Below are 16988 nucleotides of genomic sequence, written 5' to 3'. Positions count from 1 at the left end.
ACGTATCCTTTGCCAAAGATGTCTTGTAATCTAATCTGCCTTCGCTTGCCTGATTTCCTTTGTGACTTGATTACAGACTAGTTTTTATCTACCGTAGGCTTCTATGCCTCCCATGCATTTTTCTTCTCTGCTACAAGTCTCATTCATATGACATCCATTAGGTCTATACCTAAAACAGCATTTCTTATTTGGTATGAAAAGCCTAGTAGCATTCTATGATTTGAATGATTTCCATTTAGAATTTGCTGATATTAACATTATCAGTTGGTCCCACTGCACTTAATTTAAAAACTGCCTGAGACTAATGTGGTTACTTTTACAAATGCAAAAACCTTTCCCTTTACACTTGATGGTTGTTACATCTTTATGTAAATCCCAAATCAATACACTGTGATCACTGCCACATAGTGGTTTTTTATTTGCAGATTTTTAATGCAAGAATAGTCACATCTGATAATCAGATCAAGAATATTACTTTCTCTTTTGCCTCTCTATTATGTTGCTATTGAAAACAGTCATCCTATAAACCCACTAAAGTCTTGCTAGTCTGTGAGTGTACAACAAAAAAGTTCCATTCAATATCTGGAAAGTTAAAATCCCCATTCTGATTTGCTGGTCCACTCTAATTCTCTGTATACTTGTTTGTTTTACTCATCAGAGCCTTTAGGCTTACAATACACTCCTATTCTTATTTTTGCTTTCCCAATGCTTATGTCACACCAAACCGACTCAACATTGTGCTTGCTGGCCACCCATGTCAACTAGATGACTGTCTTAAACTTTGTGCTTCTTAACTAAGACCATAATTCTTCCCCTCCCCTCTCCTATCTTTCTCTTCTATATACATTGTACTCCCCATATTTGTTATTTGAGTTACACCATTCTTGACTAGACTTCAAATTTGTCAAATTTACCTGGCTTGGCACACCCAGGGTCCTGACCTGGATATCATCATTCTCTCTCTCTTGGTGTTTCCCTTTTACTTCTCTCTCTCTCTCTCTCTCTCTCTCAGGGTAACTCAGAAATTTTTGGCTGGTGCAGTATAAGCCTCAGGCTTCCTTGCACTATATGGCTAATACTATTAATAGTGTTAATGCAAGTATACATGTACCTGTTCTTACTCTTAGTTACCCTAACACAGCCCATGTATTTATTTACTTGTTTCATGATGACTCCCAGCATTCCTTGAAATCTCCAGCAAATTGCTTTCAAATGAATAGCAGTGGCGGATTATGCATTTGAGGGGTCCGAGGCCCAAACAAAGTTTGGGGCCCACCTAAAATTTTAAAATATTGAAATTTAAATGAATAAATAGAAGGCACGGATTTTTATTTAAAACTTTATTTCTATAATAAGAAAAATAGAACAAAAATTATAAATAAACATAAGAATCTAATCTGTGCTGACCTGTATGTGTTATTACCTGTACACAAAGGCTGTGTGCAATTCACCACTCACTGGCAGGCGATATACAGTATTTCTGCACACCTCTAACACCGCGTCATTTTCGATTTTCATATAAATAAAACCATTGTGTGAGTTAAAGCTTTAAAATGAAATAACAATTTTTTTTTCAGCTTGGGACCCCCTGGGCATGTGGGGCCTGAGGCGTATGTCTCATACGCCTGTGTGATAATCTGCCACTGTTGAATAGGTATTTTAGACATACATTCACACATGAGGAATTCTTTTGGGGAGGGGGATGCCAGAAGTTTATCAAACTCCAGTAGAGACTAAATGACTTTGTAATAACTGAAAGGAAAGTGGAATAGTAATTGTTGAAGTTTAACATGGGGGTGGTTGTGCAGGCAGATATGAAGTTCTCTGAGCAGTGCAGATGGGCTGCAAGAGTAGCTCATGGTGTATTGTCAATGATATATAGGAATTTTTCTAGCAGGGATAAGGAGGTGATTATTCCCTTGTATAAGGCAATGGTCAGGCCACACCTAGAGTACTGTATACAGGTCTGTAGGCCTCATTTCAAGAAGGATGTAGAGCTGCTGGAACGAGTACAGAGAAGGGCAACAAGATTAGTGAATGGAACAAAGGGGTGCTCCTACGAAGAAAGGCTTAAGTTTTGCAAATTACAGTGTCTGGAGACTAGGCACCAGCGAGGTGATCTGATAGAGGTGTATAAAGCCTTGAATGGTTTGAGCATGCTTAATGCTGATGGGATTCTTCCTCTTGCTCAGAATAATCACCTGAGAGGGCATAAATTCAAATTGAGGAAAGACAGATGTAGGATAGATGTGCGGAAATTTGCCTTTAGCCGGGTGGTTGGTTGGTGGAACAGACTTCCATCCCTTGTTGTGGAAGTTGATAGCCTAAATAAGTTTAAGGCTCAGCTGGACAGGTATTTCAAACGAACAGAGGGGTGAAGTGGAAGAGTTTTTTTTTTTTTTTTTTTTTGGCTGATGCTGCATAAGCTTGCTTTCTTGCATCAAATGCCTCTACTAATGCTAATGCTAACATAAAAAGGGTAACTTGGATGTATGGGATATATCTTCTCATATTAAGAGAGGCAGAAGCAACAGTTTAGCCATAATTATGAGAGCATCCTTGGTTTTTTGGGGATGTCCCTGTGGACTGGAGATGTTTAAATGTATCCCCAATTCACAAATGTGGATCAAAATATGACATGAGTAATTACAGACTTGTGAACTTAACATGTGTTCCAGGGAAAATAATGGAGTCACTGGTTAAAGAAGTAATGGAGTACCATCTGGACAAAAATGCAATTATACTGCAGTCACAACATGGATATGATAAGGAGTGGTCTTGTCTAACCACTCTGATAGGTTACATCTGATGTAGTGACCAAGGAACTGGATGCAAGAAATTATTTTGATATATACTTGAATTTCAGGAAAGCTTTCAATACTGATGTACATTAAAGAATGCTGTATAAATGGGAGTAATGTGTCATTAAGTGGAAGTTACTACTATGGATAAAGGGATGGTTGAATGGAAGATGACAGAGTGGTTATCAATGGGTACTGCTCTTTGTGGGCTAATGTTATCAGTGGAGTTCTTCAGGGTTCAGTGATGGCACAATTGTTATTTTCAATGTTTATTAATAATATTGAAGAAAGTATATTAGACTTAATGTCAAAGTTTGCGGATATTAAAAAGGTTGGCAGGGTAGTTAATGTCAGTAACCAGGGTGAGTTATTTCAACACTATCTAGGAAAATTTGGTCAATGGGTGCAGAAATGGTAGTTGAAGTTTAACCTTGACAAATGCAGTGTGCTTCGTATGGGTAACAGTAATCCCAGGTAACTTATCAACTGTTTCATATTACAGTAGGCTAGTTGAAAATGAAAATGACCTGGGGATAATTTTGCAGTCAGAGATGATTTTCTGAGTAGTGCAGACTTGCTGCCAGAACAGCTCATAGGGTTTCATAAATGATATACAGCAAACCCCTGCTATTCGCGGTATCTGTATTCGCGATCGCCGATTTAATATAAAATGAAACCTAAAAAAATGTGAATTTTAAAGCGCCGTGAATATTTTCCGCCATAAAAAACATGGGCGTGGCTAAAATTATCTTTCCCGGTCAAAACAGCGCTCAGTGGGTGGGGGAGAGGGGTGAAAAAATCGCGAGCGTGGATGTTTCTCGGTAATCCTTGTTCAGTATGTGTTAGTCATGGAAGGTTTCGTCGTTTACTTTTAATTTATATGCTTATAAACAATAAATTTATCAATTTATAAATTGATATGCTTCCAAAAGTGATATCTCTACCGTTTTGAAGTGTAAAACAGAGTTTTTCGAGTGTGTGTTAACGGAAGAAAGTGACTTTATTGTGGACAAGTTCTTTCTAACCCTTACAAAAATATGGCTACGAATAAAAAGAGAAATGTGAAAATATCAAAGAAGGTGATAACATTAGCGAATAAAATTGAGTTATTAGACAAAATTTCTAATGGTGAAAGTGTCTCCTCAGTGGAAAAACATTATAAAATCAATGAGTCAACGGTACGATCAATCAAGAAATCGGAAGAAAAAATCCGCCGTAGTGTCCGTGAAAACGCGCTAATTGCTTCAAAAATTTGCTCTGTAACTCGTGATGTTAAATTAGAAAAAATGGAAAAGGCTTTAAATCTGTGGATAGAAGACCGAACTCAAAATAAAATTCCGTTAAGTTCACTCATCATTCGCGAAAAGGCAAAACTCCTTTAGCGAAACTGGTGATAGCACTGGCGGGATGTTTTTTTTTTGCTAGCAAAGGCGCTGGTTTGAAATTTCTAATAAATATTACATTTAATATTAAATTGTTTCTTATTTTCATTTCGATGCCATATGCTTGCATTTCACTATGTACTGTCTATGTACATAGTCATATTATGAAGGTACATATAATACATACATAGACAAAATTTTAGACTAGTTTTTCTTATATATTTCATACTTTGGAACGAACCCCTTTATTACTATGGGAGCCATAACTCAGTATTCGCGTTTTCGGTATTCGCGACATTTCTCAGGAACGTAACCCCCGCGAATAGCGGGGGTTTACTGTACTGAAACGTTGCTAGCTTGGATAAGGAGGTGATTATCCCCTTGTACAAGGCCATGGTTAGGCTGCATCTTGAGTATTGCATATAGGTCTGGAGGCCTCGCTTTAGGAAGAATGTAGATCTGCTGGAACGGGTGTCTATAAAGGCAAATGCCTTTCCCTTTACATTTGCCAATGTTGTCTTTAATTAAATTCCACATCAGTACACTGTAATCACTTCTACCAAGTGGGTTTTTTTTTTTTATGAGAGTCCCCAGAGAGGGCCAACTAGACTGTTGAAGTGAACAAAATTGTTTTCTTCCCTAAAAAGGCATTGGTTCGGAAAATTGCAGCTTCTGGGGGACTAGGCACTTTTGGGGTGATCTGATTGAGCTGTTTTTAAGGCACGGGTAAGCTGAATGGGTGGTTTGATTTCTGGGTGATCTGATTGAAGCTGTTTTTAATGGAATGAGTAAGCTGAATGTGATTGGCATTGTTCCTCTTCCTGAGACTGCACATGAGGAGACAAATTTCAGTTGAGTTTCACAAGAGATGTGCAGAAGTTTGCTTTCAGCCAGTGGGTGATTGATCGTTGGAACAGGCTTCCATATATTGAAGTGGATGGTTTGAATAAATTCAAGGAAGAACTAGACAAATTCTTGGAGGGTATGGATGGGAGAAGTGTGTAGTTTTTTTTTAATTAATTTTTTTTGGCTGATTGTCTGTTTGCTTTCTTGCATTATTTGCCACTGCTGCTGCTACTTTTGAATACTCCTTCATGTATTGTGTATATTATTACATTTTTTTTATTTTCAGTAACTGGTGATCGTACCGATACTTCTCAAACGATTATTTTAGATAATTGTGACATCTTTCATATTCTTCTATATTTTGTAGGATATATTATGTCTATTTCATTTCATTTATTATTTCATATTCTTCTATATTTTGTAGGATATATTATGTCTACTGTGATGCGTATTGGTACCGTTACTCCTCAGCTAGTTTTTCACCAGGTAATAATGTCTCTGAACCATCTTAGAGAAAATTTTAATATTTAAAATTAGTTATCTAATTTTACAGTTAGTCATTTTTATGTTTTTCATTTATTTCTTAAAATAATGCCAATATTCATTAATAGCTAACTTTTAGGTTAGCTTGTATTAAACAACTTATTTACCAAATGTTATTTACCACTTGATTCAGTTATTATTGATGTATAGGATTCTTCTTATTTACTTATTACCTATCCATAAACACATTCTAGAAAACAGCTTTCACCAACTTAAGCAGTTGTATTTGATATTTTGAAAGCATAAACTCTTTTTTATGGCATCTCTTCCATCTGGCTGAAAGTTCTTTTCTTCCTTTAATTTATTCAAACCTCATTTCTACAATAGTAGAAGTTTGTTCCAACAGTCAGCTACCCATTAGCTGAAGGCAAATTGCTGCACATCTGTTTTGTAACCATTATTCTTGAATTTAAATTTATGGCCTCCTCCTTGTGTAGTTCAGCAACTGAGAGCAAAGTGGATGAGAAATTGTTGAAGTTAAACATCAGAAAGGCACCCTGGGTGGGTCCAGTTATATTATAGGAGGCAGCAAAAGAAGTAAGCAAACCCTTAGCCATAATTATGAGAGCGTTGTTGCTCAGGGGGGGGTCCCCATGGACTAGAGATATGCAAATTTTTTTTTTTTTTTTTTTTTAGGAGCATTAGCAACTAAGGCCATTTGCTCCGGGATATGCGGTGGTCATTCCCTGACCTTTCCGCATCCTCCGTATTTGGTGGTGATGATGGGCTCGAACCCCGGTCTAATCAAGAAGCGTGTGCTACGCACTGCTGCTTCTTCCCACCTGGCTACGGAGGCGCCAGATGTACAAATGTATCTCCACTTCACATAGTGGGATCAAAGGGAAAGAGAAATGACACAAGTAATTACAGACTTGTTAGTTTAATCAACTTCTGTTCTGGTATACTTGGATTTCAGGAAAGCTTTTGATACTGTTGCACATGGAAGACTATTATACAAATTGGAGCAGTATGGCATTAAGGGCAAGTTGCTACAACGGATAAAAGGATATTTGAGTGGAAGAAGACAGAGTGTAATCAATGAATACTTCTCTTCATGCACTAATGTTATTAGTGGAGTCCTTTAGGGATTGATGTTGGGCTTATTGTTGTTTTGTATATTTATCAATGATGATGAAGGTATATCAAGCTTAATGTCGAAGTATGCAGATGATACAAAGTTGGCTGGGTTGTTAATGACAGTAATGGCAGTATGCTATAGCAACAAGATCTAGTAAAGTTGGGCTGAGAAGTGGCAACTGAAGTTTAACGTTGACAAATGCAAAGTACTGCATGTGGGTAGCAGTAACCCCAATGAAATTTACCAACGTTGTGGTACTACAATCAGGGTAGTGGAGAATAAAAAAACCTGGGGGTAATTGTACAGTCAGATATGAAGTTTTCTGAGCAGTGCAGACAGGCTGCCAGAGCATGAGTTCTTGTCAATGATATTCAGTAATTTTGCTAGCAGGGATAAGGAGGTGATTATCCCCTTGTATAAGACAATGATTTGGCCTGCCTTGAGTACTGCATACAGGTCTTGGAGGCCATATTTTAGGAAGGATGTAGAGTTGCTAAAACGAGTACACAGTAGTGCAACGGCATTGGTGAGAGGAATGTAAGGCTTAAGTTCTGCAAATTGTAGCATCTGGAGACTAGGCACCTGCAAGGTGATCTTATTGAGGTGTGTAAGGCCTTGAATGGTTTGAGCAGGCTGAATGCTGATGTGATTCTTATTCTTGCTCGTTACAAACCAGGGAGGGCATAAACTCAAACTGAGGAAAGACAGTAGAAGAATAATATAAAAATATTTCTTGGCTAAATGCCCAAGGGTATGAAAGAGTATATTGTGTGTACCTTCACACAATCTTTACTTATTTTGAATAAGTAAAGCTTCACCAGTGAATAAGACAAGTTACTGATTCTTGGCAGATACCACCACCCAGACGGCACAGTTTTGAAGCTTCTTGGCTTACTCATCAGTCGGTGGGCAGGTGCCCTGTTGTTGCTGGGTGGTAGTATCTGCGGCGAATAAGTAATGTCTTCTCCACTGGTGAAGTGTTACTGTTCAAAGCAGTGCGATGTCTCATCCACTCATGAAGGTATTCACAATACGAGATATAATGTAACAATGCATTCATATACTACTGTTGCGTAGGTCTTTTTTTTTTCTCCGTTATAGTATAAACTTGCTAGTATTCCAACAATTCTCAGTTATAGTGTGATGTGTCAGTTAGGAATAAATGTTCTTTGCAAGAGTTACACTAATATTTACATCCGGAGAAACCTGGCTTTCATGTAATCGTCTAGCAGTTAGTTAGGACAAATCCCGTGTTCTAAAAACTTACTCAGATGGACGTTGAGCAAATCTGCAACATCAAGATTGCGTTGTGATTTTCACCTTTGATTCCTTTCTATTTGACTAGAATCAAAAGCGCCGCCTTAACAAAGTTCTTTATCAGTAATCCATTCAAGGAATCATGTGTCATCAGAGAGTAATCATGAGGCAAAGGTTGTTAAACAAAACATGGTTTATTACACAAGACAAATAAGATGTACATTCAGTAAACAAGTATAGTTTTTAGAATAGGGCATGTAACATTTGGCTTACTCCTCGTTACGTTAATATATAGTTAGCTTCTTAATGTAAATTTACTAGCTGAATAGTAGTGGTAGTGTTGTTCTTCGTGTAGTTTCGTGCTTGCTGTCTGTTGTAGGAAACTCCAAGTACATCCCGTCGAGGCAAAAACATCTCAGTGGTTCATGTAAGACACTAATGACGTTTGTAGCATAACAATTATAAAGAGATCATAATGTTAAACTTATAATGTGATGTGTGTTCCTTTAGTTCAAAATATCGCTTATTCTCTATACTTAACAAGATAAGTTATTATGAGGAGAGAAGTCTATGTAAGGGTAAATAGGATCGCCTTTTACACTATCTAGTTCAGTTGTTTAATGGGACATGGAAAGTTGACTTACCAGACTCAATCTGCATATCTTCAGGAGTTGATACTCTGGGGGGATCGTCAATTCCGGTCATTTCTGCTACTCCTATTTCCGTGGTTGGATCTGCTTTCTCTCGAACAGGATTCTGTATTTTCTCAGGAGCTCAAACACCTTCTCTCCTTTTCTCTTGTTCACACTTTCTCTCCTACTTTCAGACTTCGCTTCAACAAAACCAAACTCAGCACTCCGAACTCTAAACTCGTCACGACCTGAACTCCCTGTGCTTTTCCCTAGGTTCGTATATATATCTCCCCCTAACCTTTTGCTTTCCCCTGCGTATTTGTTCTGGTTAATTTCAACAGTTCAACAACAATTTTAGGACTGTCGATTTTGGAGCTCTGCTCACATAAAATATTGGATTTATGGAGGTGGTGCGGAGGAGACTTTATTTTGGTAGGGTTTGTGCCTTCAGACTGGACAAAGACTTGATGGCCACAAGTTCGTTCACTTCCTCACACCAGACTTTCAAAAAACACAAACCTCCAGTGGACGTCTTATTCTGTTTATCCCAAAAGTGTTTTGTCAACAAATGCGCCTGGACGTCTGTCCACTCCGCTCGGACAAATGACCTCCGGCTGTTAGATAACAGGCGACCGGCGGAGGGCTGACGCTCCACGGGGTGACTTTCACTGCACGTGTGGGGAACCAGAAATATTTCCGCCTTCTCCCCACGAGCAGGTGTTGCTCCAAATATACAGCATAGTCACAAAAGTATGGGGCGCTTGTTCTCCTCATGAACGTCCCGTCATAAGTGAAAATGGTTGCATTTTCATACTACCTTGGTTGTAGAAATAATGTATGTGCATAGTAACCGTGCATAAACCAACTCTTTCATACTCTTAGGCATTTAGCTAAGAAATATTTTTAGATTAAACCACACACACCATCATGCATCTCTCATATTGTGAAGTTATACTTCATAACTGGGTTGTCACTATTGCAACAACAGGATACCTGCCCACCCACCGATGAGTAACCCAACAAGCTTTGAAACTGTGCCATCTGGTTGGTGGTATCCCGTCGAGAATAAGTAACATTAGCATTCTCCACTGGTGAAGTGTTACTTATTCAAAGCAGTGCAATACCTCGGCCACTCATTGTGAATGTATTCACAATATGTGATATAATTTAATGATGCATTCATACTACCATGGTAATAGAAATGATGTATGTGCTGTAACCATACATAAACCAACTCTTTCAGTTGAAGAATAAATGTGTGGAAATTTGCCTTTAGCCAGCAGGTAGTTGATTGCTGGAACAAACTTCCATCTGTTGTTGTGGAAGTTGATAGCTTAAATAAACTCAAGGAAGAAGTGGACAAACTTTGAGCGAATATGGATGGGTGATATGGGAATTTTTTTGGCTGATACTGTATAAGCTTTTCTTGCATCATATGTCTCTGCTTAATGCTAATAGTAAGTTATGTCTTCCTCCTTGTGAGCAGTAGTAAGGATCCCATTGGCATTGGGTTTACTCATTCCATTGAAGCCTTAAACACCTCAATGAGATCTAGTAAACTCAGAACTTCAGAGGTTCTTTATATCCAGTGCTGCAATTTGCAGGAGGGGAACTCTTTCTAGGTTTTTGTTCCACTCACTGATATTGTTGCTCTTCTCGGTACTCGTTCCAGCAGGTCCACACCCTTCTTTAAATGGGGCTTTCAGACTTGTGTGCAGTACTCAAGATGTTTCCTAACCGGCCTTATACAATGGGATAATCACCTCTTTATGCTTATTTTCAATATTCCGGTATATAATTGAGAAAATTTCATGACAGCCTGTCTGCACTGCTCAGAGAACTTGATATCTAATTGCAAAATAACTCCAGGTAATTTTTTTCAACCTGAGTGTGGTACCACACATTTGATACATTAATCCGGGATTAGTTCTTTCCATAATTGCTCATTTGCAATCAGAGTGACGTAACTCAAAAAGTATAAATTTTTCAGGTGAGGTTTTCAAATCTTTCAGTTTATTTAAATGTAAATAATTATCGTATGACTTCTCTAAATTGAATATGGTGTTGCATGTACTCTAACAGTCACAGATTGCACACCCACCAGGATTTTGGCAGTTTATCAATTTATCAGTATTAACGTAGAAATTTAACCTCAGGGACTCACATTTGGTTAGTATGGGCTTGGCACACCCAGGGTCCTGAGCTGGATGTCATCATTCTTCTCTTCCTTGGCAATTTCCTTCTACTCTCTCTCTCTCTCTCACATACACACACAGGATAAGTCAAAATTTTTTTTTTTTTTTTGGCTAGTGCAGCAAAAGCCTCAGGCTTCTTTGCACCATATAGCTAATGATGATGATGATAATAATAATAATTAACTAAAAAATACATATATTTACAATAATTAATTAGTTACAATAATTAACTAAAAATAAATAATTTTATTTTGAAATAATTATTTTATAAAAGGAAAAAATGTGAATAACTTAGTAATGACGTGATGTAATTGTAATTAGAATTGCAAAAAAAAAAAAAAAAAAAAAAAAGTGTTTACAAACTTTGAATTTCAAACATTAATGAACAAATTACTAAAAGGTACATTTACGAGCTTTTAAAGAACGATGTATAAAATTTTGGAGGGTTAAGTTTACTAAGATCTAGCAAGTTGGCCTGTTTCTTAGCATAAGCTAGTCGAAGATCTTCCATAACGTTACTGGTATTGGTCCTTGATTTACTCCTTTTAACCTGTAATTCTTCAAATTCTTCTGCCAAATAGGAGGTTTTATAGAAAACTGAAAATGGGTGCCCTTTTAATACTTTGAGTCTTTATTTCGCTGATTTTCAAGACCTTGTTCTTCATGTTCTTAAAACAACTAGCAACCATGTTTGAGGCAAGATTCTTGAAGTCAAAGAAATTGTGCAGTCTTATATGGCCATCCTGTCTTCTTTGCAGCTTTAAAAATTGAAATAAACTGGTCTGGAGTATGAATTGGACCTCTTTTCAGAGTCGGTCTTTTCTTCTCTGTCTTTCAGAGAGTGAAACCTTTGTTTTCGGTGTCCCTGGTTATGAAAGAATTGTGGATGATTGATTTCATGTTTGGAAATAGTGTACAAATACAGATAAACCACGAATTTGTTCTTTTGTTGCCCATCACAATTGTTGGTGTAGAAGTATGTCAGTTTCTTCGTCTGATGTCATTGCTTTTTCTTGGATGAATTTAAAGTTGCAGGTACCAATTTTATTAAAGCCTCTTTCTGCTTCTCCTTCATACGAAATGAGACATATTATACTGGTTGTTTTCAAATTGAAAAATGTCAGATTCAAAACATTTAACTTCGATTTGTAATAGAACATTAAGATATCGCCTTTTGGACATTGAAACACGGCCTGAAGATCATAGCAAGCAAGTGTAGTATTGCTTCCAGTATTCTCTTTATTATTTTTCTTTTCATTGCTACCTGAGTCTTTCATTTAAATGCTTGTAATTTAATTTTTGTTTCTCTTTTTCTTCACCACAAGCATTGTTGTATGCTATACACAGTTTGCATTGATCTGTCTTTGGTTTAAAGAACGACAGATTAAACTCCTCTGTGAAAATATGATAAAAGATTATTTAATTGGCATGAGGAGAATTGTCTTTTGAACATTTGTCAACACAGTCACAATAAATCTTAGCTACTGTTTTGCTTCCATCCATGAACGTCCGAGTGGAATGCTGTGCTTTCCACATCAGTCTTCTTTGATGAAACCAGGCACTTCAACTGTCTTATCCATCACTGTACAAATTGCTCTGGAACACTATGGCCATAGTTGCCGATGTGCCTAATAAATCCCAAAACAAACAAACAAATTGCTCTATCACTAATGTCCAATGCGTTTTTACAAAACAGCTTACAAACCCTTATGTTGTCCATTTGTTTTGAAATGGAAAGCATTGTTTGGCTGTCTGTTACATCCTTCCACCACATAACGACATCTTGGAGCAACTTTTGACATGCTTCCAGCAATGAAATCCCTCTGCCTCTGAAGATTCCCCATCTGCCAATAGCTGTTAAAAATTTTCAGTGTCTCATCTATTGTGAATTTTGTGTAACATTCCAGCTTGCATATTTTAGTTTCAGGTCTTGACCATTTACCAGTTTTTTTATTTTAGAATTCACCCTATATGGTTGACCAATATTTTTCAGCATTTTTTTTTTCTTATCTATCTGCCAGTCTTCCATTCTTTGTCGTCATTTTTTTCCCCTTAATTGCTTCTAAATCAGGTTGCCACACAGGTAACTGATCATTGTTCAGTTCATTCTGTTTATTAACACTGATGCTGTCACTAGATTCCCTGCTTTATTATATCTGATATTTTTCTTAATCACTGCATGTTGCCCACTGATTCATAGTCAGGATAAGTTAACTAATCATCCGAATCTGCAAACAGCAGTTACTTCTCATTAATTTAGTTTTGGAAATTTATACTAAATGTTATGTAATTAGGATTTGGAATAAATTGAATGAGTTAAATTTGTATAGATACCTGCACAAAACATGGAAAAAGAACTGGTTTTGGCTTATCATTCAACCCACTGACATTACTGCACTGATCAGGTGTTACGTCTAATCCTTCATATAGGTAAGTCATTCGTTTCAAGCACTTAATTGATTTGAGGCATGCTAGCTCTGATATTAGCTGGCCATAAACCATTTCATTGGTGGTATCAATATTCTGATTAGAGCCAGTTTGCTCTTTCCTAGATTGGAATTCATCTGTAACACAATCATAGAAAAATTACTGTTACTTGATGTTTTGTACCTTATTCATTTTTATTGTTACTTTTTTATTTTCAAATTGGCGTGCCAGTATGTTCATTATTAAAACATACTTGCATGTTGTTCTCCAGTAACTGGGTCCCATACAGTGTTGATAGAGTTCCAAATTATCTGTCTAGCTAGTTTCAATATTAAATGCAAATGTCTATTGCTATACATTTTTGCCTGTCAAACTCCACTAATCACTTGGAGCTCTTTGATTTCCTCTCTTTGCAATTGGACTTTCTCCAGTCCAACTTTCCTAACAGTGAGGTAATTTTCCTTGGTGATTTTAATGTTCACAACTCCAGCTTGCTTCCTTTCCTATTCCAAAGGTGTTTTTCTTTCTGCTTGGAAATTTGTTCATATCCAGCCAGTTCCTAAAAAGGGTGACAAAAATCCCTCTCTCCCATCCAGTTATCGTCACATTGCAATTACGTGTACTTTTTCTAAACTAATGGAGAAATCAATTAATCGCCAACACAAGTGAAACACAAGCAGTTGCTCTTGATATCTCAAAGGCTTTTGATTATATTTTGCATAAAGGTAGTAGTAGTAGTAGTGGCATGTGATGCAAGAAAGCAAGTGTATGAGCTTATGCAGCATCAGCCAAAAAAAAAAAAAATCACACCAGTTCCTCCTTAAATTTATTTAACCTGTCAACTTCCACAACGACAGATGGAAGTTTGTTCCAGCAATTAACCACCCCTGGCTAAAGGCAAATTTCCGCACATCTATTCTACATCTGTCTTTTCTTAATACGAATTTATGCCCCCTTAGGTTCGTAATCTGAACAAGTGGAAGGATCCCATCAGAATTCAGTGTGCTCAACCCATTCAAGGCCTTATATACCTCAATCAGATCACCGGGCAGGTTCCTAGTCTCCAGCCACTGCAATTTGCAGAACTTGATCCTCTCTTAGTAAGAGGATCATTCCCCTCACCAATCTTGTTGCCCTTCTCTGTACACGCTCAAGGAAATCTACATCCTTCCTAAAATGAGGCCTCCAGACCTGTACGCAGTACTCAAGGCGTGGCCTGATCTTTGCCTTATACAAGGGAATAATCACCTCCTTATCCCTGCTAGAAAAATTCCTGTATGTCATTGACAAGACACCATGAGCTACTCTTCAAGACCGTCGGCACTGCTCAGAAAACTTCATATCTTCCTGCACAATTACCCCCCGGTAATTTTCATGTATATTCTTCCGAATTTCACGTATCATTTAATTTTTAAATTGGTAAGGTAATAAAAAGTAAATTTGTGCTTAGTATCCTTTTCGTTCTCTATCACTGTCAGTCTAGTACCACAGAGTTGATACGTTACTCTTGGGTTACTGCTTCTCATATGTAGTACTTTACATTTGTCAATGTTACAGTCTTCATTGGCCAATCTTCATTGGCCACCACTCAGCCCATCTGCTCAACTTTTCTAGATCCTGTTGCAGCAGCGTACTGTCATTAGTGCCTTAACAGCCCTGCCAGCCTTCATATTGTCTGCAAACTTGGACATTAAGCTTGATATGCCATCATCAATATCATTTATAAATACAATAAACAACAATGGACCCAACACTGAACCCTGAGATACTACACTAATAACATTAGTCCACGATGAGCAGTGTCCATTGATTACCACTGTCTTCTCCCACTCAACCATCCCTTTATCCATAGCAGCATACAGTGCATTCCGGTTATTTGGGTCACTGGTTAATCGGGGCAAGGCGACTCCGTAGCCAGGTGGGAAGGAGCAGCAATGCATAGCACACGTAAATTTGATTAGATCGGGGTTCGAGCCCGTCACCACCAAATACGGAGAATACGGAAAGGTCAGGGAATGACCACCGCATATCCCGGAGCAATACGGCCTTAGTTGCTAATGCTCCTAAGAAAAAAAAAACCAATAATAATCGGGGCAGCCGTTTATTTGGGGCAAATCTTAAAAAACAGATTGGTTTTTGTTTTTTAAGATTTGCCCCAAATAAACGGCTGCCCCGATTAACTGGTGGCCCAAATAACCGGAATGCACTGTATGCTGCTATGGATAAAGGGATGGTTGAGTGGGGTTTACATCGCTTAATTGGGACAAAATGCCGTTTAATCGGGGCAGGAGACCTCAGTACTGGAGATTACCCTGCGATTGTCTCCAACCGTACCAAGTAGTTCTGTTGGATTTCTGGAGGTCACAACAATAAAAACAATTAGCAGTCACTTGTTTATTGGGCTTTTCTGTTAGTGCAATCTATCATAAATGGATAGTAAACTCGATCGTATTGAATTTGTGATAATACCGACAGCTGGAATTCTGTGGGTTATTATGGTGAAATGTGTTTACACTTCCATGGAATCTTCAATCATATAAAAAAGATAATTTTCAGAATCTTCTCTTTATTCCTATTTTTAAAGCTTTGTAACTTGTTACTCCGTTCTCACTTGCGGCGCATATTGTGTTACTTGCAATTTGTGTGTGCCGTGTTTTTTGTTATTGATTGCTTATCTTTTTACTGTTTTAAATTTTAACCCCCACCCACAAATGTCAGTGAACAGAAATGTCAACTAGTTTAGTTAGTATGTACATATTATAGTGCGTATTAATTATTCCGATTTTTACGTATATTCTTCCGATTTTCACGTATATTCTTCCGAATTTCACGTATCATTTAATTTTTTAATTGGTAAGGTAATAAAGAGTAAATTTGTGCTTAGTATCCCATTTTCGCTAATTAGAATTGCTGTTTAATTGAATTAAAATTCAATTCACGAACGTGATCACAATGACCGACGCTTACTACACATCGTATAGTGAACTGTACTTTACTATGGTGAGTTCGTCGTAACGTGATTTGATTGTTCAGTGAACTAATTGTAAAGGGGGGGGGGATATATTGTATTTTTAAATATTTACGTGAAACTTCGGATAATTGGGGCAGCCGCTTAATCGAGCCAAATCCTAGTCCTGATGCATTCCAAATAACCGGAATCGACAGTATATATATACATGCATGCATATATACACATATATATATACCTGCATGCATATATACACGAGGTGTGTCTAAAAAGTAATGAGACTGAACACGTGGCTCAAACTGGCAACCCTGCAGCCATGCCTCTGACACCAACTAAGATCTACATTCTTACTTGATGTTCAGTGCAAGTTTCAACTTGATAGTGTTAACACGTCTGACTTGACAGAGTTTTGTAAGTTTGTGTAGTTGTGACGTGTTATGAAAATGTAAAAAACGAAATCTTGAGCAGCGTTGCGCGATCAAATTTTGCATCAAACTTAATGAAAACGCAACAGAAACATATGAAAAATGAAAATAGGCTTATGGAGAGCATGCTCTATCAAGGGCACAGGTTTTTAGCTCGAGCTCTTCCCTATATAGGGAAGAGCTCGAGATTTTCAGAGTAAAAACTGAACTGATCAATTGTGGTTACTGAAAGCATATATTAGACAAGTGCTTGCTGCAAGCACAAGATCTAACGACCCATCTGAGGCAGTCATCCCCACATGACAATATGCCTACTGCCTATATCACTCAGCCGTAGCCGAGTGGTCAAGCGCGCGGGTGCATAAGTACACGAGCCTTAAGTGATCTGGGTTCAAGCCTGTGACTGCTGAATACGGTGCTGTTTCTTGTATTCT

The 16988-nt window shown here is 37.7% G+C and overlaps 1 protein-coding gene across 3 annotated transcripts in view; it reads left to right on the top strand.

Moving 5' to 3' along the window:
• Positions 1-16988, top strand: part of mRpL1 (mitochondrial ribosomal protein L1) — a 468615-nt gene that overhangs the window by 45037 nt on the left and 406590 nt on the right. For 2 of the 3 annotated variants that reach the window (XM_090379615.1, XM_090379614.1), the window contains exon 2: positions 5454-5515. The exons of the other annotated variant lie outside the window; for it this stretch is intronic. In XM_090379615.1, coding sequence (XP_090235741.1) covers positions 5462-5515 — 54 coding nt within the window. In that variant the 5' untranslated portion in view covers positions 5454-5461. The remainder of the gene's footprint in view (positions 1-5453; positions 5516-16988) is intronic. 3 annotated transcript variants of the gene reach the window in all.

This window comes from Mastigoproctus giganteus, chromosome 8 (genome assembly GCF_048544385.1).
Source record: "Mastigoproctus giganteus isolate SK-2022 chromosome 8, ASM4854438v1, whole genome shotgun sequence".
In the NCBI taxonomy this organism is placed as follows: domain Eukaryota; kingdom Metazoa; phylum Arthropoda; class Arachnida; order Uropygi; family Thelyphonidae; genus Mastigoproctus; species Mastigoproctus giganteus.
The sequence above is the reverse complement of the archived record's forward strand: the minus strand, read 5'-3'. Positions and strand labels throughout refer to the sequence as shown.